This window comes from Zootoca vivipara, chromosome 6, assembly GCF_965207765.1.
Source record: "Zootoca vivipara chromosome 6, rZooViv2.hap1.1, whole genome shotgun sequence".
Lineage (NCBI taxonomy): Eukaryota > Metazoa > Chordata > Lepidosauria > Squamata > Lacertidae > Zootoca > Zootoca vivipara.
In genome coordinates, this window is record NC_142589.1 from 24,176,820 (window position 1) to 24,183,624 (window position 6,805).

The 6,805-nt window shown below is 48.5% G+C and overlaps 1 protein-coding gene across 1 annotated transcript in view; it reads right to left on the reverse strand.

The window, feature by feature from the left end:
- The window catches only part of AJAP1 (adherens junctions associated protein 1), a 96,976-nt gene extending 94,704 nt beyond the window's left edge, over positions 1-2,272 (reverse strand). The window contains exon 1 of the mRNA XM_088671080.1: positions 1,487-2,272. Within this exon, the coding sequence (XP_088527206.1) occupies positions 1,487-1,515 (29 nt within the window). The 5' untranslated portion in view covers positions 1,516-2,272. The remainder of the gene's footprint in view (positions 1-1,486) is intronic.
- Positions 2,273-6,805: the final 4,533 nt, after the last annotated feature.

The following is a 6,805-nucleotide window of genomic DNA, read 5'->3' on the forward strand; positions in this document are numbered from 1 at the left end:
GCTGCATCCCAGTGGACAGACACACGAAGAACAATTTTGCTTTCAAAAACTCCTCGCCACACACACCCTTCACTCTACAGAGACATCGAAGCTCCCAGGATTGGCAAGCACTTTCACCTTCACATTGTGCCATCAAACTTGAGAGTGTGTGATTGCAGTTCCTTGGTGGAATTTGCACACCCGTCCTTGCAAAAGACAGTCATTTAATCTATTGCAGGAGAACTGAAGGCTATAATAATAATACACGACTGATCTCAAGCTGATGCTACAGCCAGTTAGAAAAATGCAACTTCTTTGCCGAGGAACTCTCGCCTGAGTCTTGCCAAGACTAACAAAGATGCCCGTGTCAATTGGAGGTGCTTGGGCACATGTTCCGGTGTGTGCGTGGCGGCTGTTGCATAAACACCCATGCAATTTATGGCTCCAATTCACGCATGTCTCTGCATGTACATCCATTAGCCAATGGATAACAAGTTCCTACAAGAGGAACAGGGACAAAGGGACACATACACACATTGCCACATCACTTCACTGCACATATTCCATTCCTCAGCAGTCTTCTGGGAGCTGAACACTGTAACTGGCTGAAATTTGTGTTTGTTCTCTCTCTCTCTCCCTCCCCCCCCCGTCTCTTCCCCCCCCATCTCTCTCTCTCTCTCTCTCTCTCTCTCTCTCTCTCTCTCTCTCTCTCTCTCTCTCTCTCTTTCTCCTTTGCTTGTTCTAAGCAGGTGACCCTGAGAACTGTAACCCTGTGCCCACTTACTTGGGAGCCAGTCCCATGGACCAGGCAATCGAAAAGCTTCAGATCCTGCTTGGAACCTCCCCCAGCTGAGATGTGGGGGGGGGGATACTCTTGCCTTGGAACTGTCTCAGCCCACATAAATACACATGTTTGCCCAACTGCGCAATGTGCTTGACCCCAATATACACAGTGAAGGTGGAGGAGAGGAGGAGGAGGAAGATAGACAGCTTAAATTTCTCACTCGTAGGATTCCGCGGAGCTGGCTAGATCTGGGGGCTCTCTAACTGTGTCAGGGAAGCTAGCCCACCTCCCCAGCTCTGAAGGTCCCTGGGCATGAGCTGCTGGCAAAGGTCCCCTCTCCATCAAGGAGCGCCTCTGCTTCCAGAACCAGGGAAGCAAATCCCAATCTCCCAAATCACACACAAGACACCCGCAGAAAAGTCTGGGCATAACTGGGGGGAAAGAGTCTTTGACTAACTGTCCAGCTTCGTCGTCCCTTTGGCTGGGTAGAAGTTAAGCAGAAGGTCACCACCACATCCTTCCACCAACCCAAATAACTCTTTTTAACATGCAGATATATATTGAAGCCCTTCCAACAACCTATATCCATATTTCCAAGTTCACCCCCCCCCATACACACACACCCTGCCCCAGATTTTACCAGATGAAAGCATTTGTGTCACAAACATCCGTATATCACCTTCCCTTCTCCAAGCACCCCCCACGCCCGTTGAAATCTCTTACCTGGTAGCTAAAAACCGATGTATCCACATTGTCACGTCTGGGAACCCAGAAAAAAGGGGGGATCAAATTTTCGCAGCCCCAGCCATCTGTGCTTGGTTGGGGGGGGGGCTTACTGGATAAGACGGGAGGGGAAGGGTTTTCAGGTTTGGATCAAGGAGGAGGGAGGTGATCAATAGAGAGAAAGGAAGAGTTTCCAAAAGAGAGGGGGGTGATTTTTCCCGGGGGGGGGGAGTGTCGGCGGTTCCCCCTATTTCAACCCCTAAGGATTAAACGGGGGGGGTCCGGTTGCTTAGTTCAGACCCCGCATGGCGCCTTCCCCCCTCAAAAGTGTGCACCCAAGTTAGTTTGGGTTTGTTTTTTTCTCCGGGGAGGGAAGAGATGAGGTTGAAGGGGGAGGGTCGTTTGGGGGGTTCTACAAGGGGGGCAGTCCGTCCAACTCCTCCCCCAGCTGGGGGGAGAGAGCCTCGAGGGAGCCCCCCAGACCCATGGAAAGATGGGGGGGACGCCGATGTCCTTCTTGGGTGGATGGGGAGGGGGGGGAGGAAGTGGTCAGCCTTGTCGAGGTGGGGAGGGGGTCGTCTGGGTTCAGTGGGGACGGCCGGATCGCTGCAGCGTGGTCCTCAGCGGGGCAAGCTCAGCCCCAGCGGGCTCAACGGCATCCGGGCAGCGCTGGCGGGGCTCCCGGAGTCCGTCCGCCCGTCCGCCAGCTCGGCTCAGCTGCTGCTACTGCTGCTGCTGCTCCTGCCGCCGCCGCCGCCGCCGCTGCTGCAGCGCGTTGCCTTCTCCGATATCTCTCGCTCGCTCCGCCGCCGCCGCCGTCGCGTGGTCCAGCCCCGCCTGACGTCACCCCCAGGAGCTAATAGGGGGGCTGAACCCCGTTATCAGTACGCAACCCCCCTTGCTCCAGCAGCGATGCCGGTGAGGTGGTGGGGGATCGTTCAGGGAGCCGTGAGAGGAGGCGCCTTCGCGCAGCAGGGCGGAGGATGGTCGCGTTCCACGAAGTCTGGTAGACTGCTTCTGAGCGAGGAGGACCGACGGCAGCTGGCAGCTGGCCGGCTTGATCTCCACTGCAAACAAACCTGATAATTTTGGCGTGCTTCTTTGGAGTACATCAAGGTGGGCTATTGGAAAACCGAGTCCAGTATACGATCAGTGGCTATAACTCGATGAAGATGTCGACACATCGATGTCGATGCAGTGGGAGGCAAGTTGTGGAAAAATGCAAATCCCGCGCTAGGGATCGTTAGGAAAGGAGTTGAAAATAAAACTGCCAGTAGCATAAGGTCGTTGGTGAAATCTCTCGTGCGGGCGCATTTGGAGTAATGCTGTGTACAGTTCTGGTCGCCTCACCTTAAAAAGGAGATTGTAGAGATGGAGAAGGTCCAAAAAGGAACCACCAATATGACCAAGGTTATGGAGCGACTCCACTGAGAGGGAAAGTTGCAGTGTTTGGGACTTTTTTCTTTTGAGAAAGGGTAAGAGGTGAAATCGCAGAAACATATTAAAATTATGCATGGCATGCATATAGAAAAGTTTTCCTCCCTCCCTCATAACTCTAAAACTCGTGGACATCTAATGAAGCTGAACGTTGGAATATTCAGGACAGATAAAAGGAAGCCCTTCTTCATGCAGCGCGTCATTAAACTGTGGAACTCCCTGCCACAGGAGGCAGCAAGAGCCACCAACTTGGAGGGTTAGACAAAATCACGGAGGGTAAAGCTATCATTGCCTACAAGCCAGAATAGCTATGCTTTGCCTCCACTTTTGGAAGCAATGAATGCTCCTGAATGCCAATTGCTAGAAACCACAGAAGGGGGAGAGTGCTCAGGTCCTGCTTGTGGGCTCCCCAGAAGAGCAGAGGCAGATTTAGGGGAGCGCAACTGTTTCTTCTACACTGGGTGTTGAGCTGAGAGGGCACTGCAGGGGGCGCCGCAACAACAACTTAGAACAGAAGGCAAGATGGGGGGTGGTGTCCCAAATTTTGGCATAGCACAGGATGTTGCTGGAATTGGAAATACCAAAGTCTGCCGCTGCAGAAGAGGCATAGCTGGTAGTCCCCATTACCTTTATTATTTGTACAGTAATGGGAAAATTTGTATGCTTCATCATTCCTTTGCAGCTGCACTGTATCTTTGTACTTTTGTCTCTCCAGGCTGATACACTTTTATTGTTAAACTTTTACATCCCCTCCCCCTTTATCGTTAGGTTTGCTCTTGACTGTTGTTAATCGATGAAATAAAATAACCCGACAGCCCTCTCCTCCATGAATTGGCCCAATTCACTTTTAAAGCCATCCAAGTTGGTGACCATCACTGCCCCCTGTGGGAGAGAGTTCCATAGTTTAATTGGGTGCTGCATGAAGAAGGAGTTCTTTGCTACTGTACTTCACAAAGATGCCCGCAGGAAGCCGAGAGGCAGGCCACAAAGGCAACAATCCACTCTTATTTATTGTCTCCAGTCTTGGTTTTCAGAGCTGAAATACACCTGAACCTGCAAGGTCTGTTGTCCTCTTATACCTGTCCATACACCTGTGTTCACAGGGCATTGGTTTCACTCTTTAGGCCAGGGATGAGTAACTGGCGGCACCTCAGATGTTATTGGACCACAGCTCCCCGAATTTTTGTTTAGTGTCTCTGTGTTTGAGAGAGACGGAAGGAATAGTTCCTAATCACTCTGTACTGAGACAGTATGTCAAAAAGTCTTGCAAATTAGCTGCGATTCTTGCATTGCAAGTGGACTAGGTGAGCCTTTAGGGTTTCTTCCAACTCTGCATTTCTAAGATACGGCAAAATTTTATTCAATATATTGTTGCACGCCAATTGTTTAAAATTGGAATGAACCAACACAATAAGAAATAAAATACGGTGTGGACTGAAAGCAGAACGTATCGCTAAGCAACCTGATGTGACTAATACGAAGCTATAAGTTGTCAAACACATTTCAACCATATGGTTGTCTCTGGAGGGAAATGTTGATAAGAAGATGAGCTGCTTGGGTGTGCGCACTGTTCCATATGTACATCCATATCAGGGCTGGTGCCATTGCAAAAATGAGATTGCAGAATTAATTTATTACCTCACTTACACTCCCCCCCCCATATAAAAACAGGTACGTGCATTGTGCGATTGTTTATCACCCTTTTGGGGCTGCGTGTAGAAAAAGTTGCTAATAATGCATCACTTCGTGTTGCCACGGAGGTTAATTAAAGGCTTAATCAGCCTTCTGCAACTTGGTGCCCTGCAGAAGTTGCGAGACTCCCAAGTCCCATCAGCCCTGACTAGGATGGCCAATGGTCAGGGGAGCTGGGAGTTGTGGTCGTCCTGCAACCTCTGGAGGTCATCAGGCTGCTCATCCCTGAGTTGAAAGAAGTCAACTGATGGGAGCTGAGCAACATCTGGAGAACCAAAGGTTCTCCTATAGAATCATAGAACTGTCAAGTTAGAAGGGATCCCAAGGGTCATCTACTCCAAACCCCAGCTATGCAGGAATAACAGCTAAAGAATTGCTGACATGCAGCCTCTGTTTGAAAACCGCAAATGAAGGAGAGTTTGTGTGACAAAAATCCGGCAAAGTTTGTTACAAAGCATGAAAAGTGGAGCAAGACTGCTCTAAAATCATCTGCTTTTCTGTGTGGAGAGGTGCCATTTTATAGCACAACCCTATGCATATTTACTCAGAAGTAAATCCCGTTGACTCTCAGTGTGGAGATCCTGAGCCCTTAAGCTTCATTATATTCAAGAACAGGACTTCGGGGCTCATAAATCTTCACACATGCACATGTACATAGGAATCTCCTTTGACCTTTCCTTCTGACATTTATCATCCTTCTGACATTATCTCATCCCATCACGCCCCCCAACTCCACTATGTTTGGTTAAAAAGAAGAAGAACTTTAACAGCATTTTAAAAACACACCAAAACTAACCATACTTTTAGCCCACCCTTCCTTCAAGATGGTTTTCATCCTCACAACACCCCTGTAAAGTAGGCTGTATGGAGAGAAGGTGGCTGGTAGGTAGACCTCATGCTTGTCATTTCTGAATTCTCAAGTTTCTTCCCATCCATGCCCTGTTAAGACAGGATTTGAAAACTGCAGCCCTCCAGATGTTGGGGAACTGCAACTTCCACCAGTCCCAGCAAGCTTGGTCAATGGCCAGGGATGATAGGAGCCATAGTTGACCAACAAGTGGCAGGGCATAGGTTCCCCACTCCTGTGTTAAAGAAACCAAGTGAGGGTGGGGGTGACAATGGCCACCTCCAATGGGCTGGAGGGACTTTAACTTCACTGGGTGGTGCTTGCAGAGGGCAGGCCAGGGCAGAGCAGCAGTGCCTGGATGGATATTTTTCAAAGGTTGGCCAGGAGGCTGCAATAGAATATCACTGTGTGGAACAGTGGCCTAACACTGGGCACATGGGTAGCTCACAGGCCACTGCATTTTTGACAGTATTGCTGAGAAGGTGCATGTTGAGACCTGCCAGTGGAACCAGCTTTCTGAAGACAGATAACCTTGGAGCAAAGACAGATAAGCTTGAAGACAGATAACCTTGGAGAGAAGACAGATAACTTTTAAGTGAAGACAGATAAACTTGGAGTGAAGACAAATAAACTTGGAAATAAGACAGATAACCTTGGCACGACGACTGATAACCTTGAAGTGAATACGGATAAACTTGGAGCAGAGACAGGTGGCCTTCAGAGTGGCTCGAACTGAGGGCAGTAATCATATGAGAAATCTGGGACATTTTCTTCCAATAATGTCTAATCCTGAATATATATATATATATATATATATATATATATATATGCGCAAAATAGTTGATTCTCATGTATCAAAAGCCTGCAGTATTATGAATTTGATATCTCATGTCTCATATCAACTGCACTAAACATTTAATTACTTTGTTGTGTAATATAGATCTCATGACTCACTTTTGTATCACTGCCTACAGTTGTGGGCAAATACCTTTGGTTAAAGTCGTCTGGCTCATCTGCCTGTCACCCAGTCGCCTATCTTCTTGAGCGATTGATTGCCTGGGAAAGTGTTGGGTTGTGCAACAAAGGATGAGCCTGAATGTGCATTGAGGTCATTTTAAAAAGAAAAAAAATGAGTGTGAGCTTGGACAACTGAGTGTAGAGCTCAGTGTGAGATGTGCTAAGCCAGGTTTCAGCCCTGCAACACTGAAAAGTGTCATGGAATTGCATGCCATTGAACATGTGCAGAGTGTCAAAGTTCATCACTTCCTGTGGAGTTAGTATCAACTAGCCACTCACAACTGTGTCGAAATAAGGAAGGACTGTAGTTCCTTAGCACAGCATCT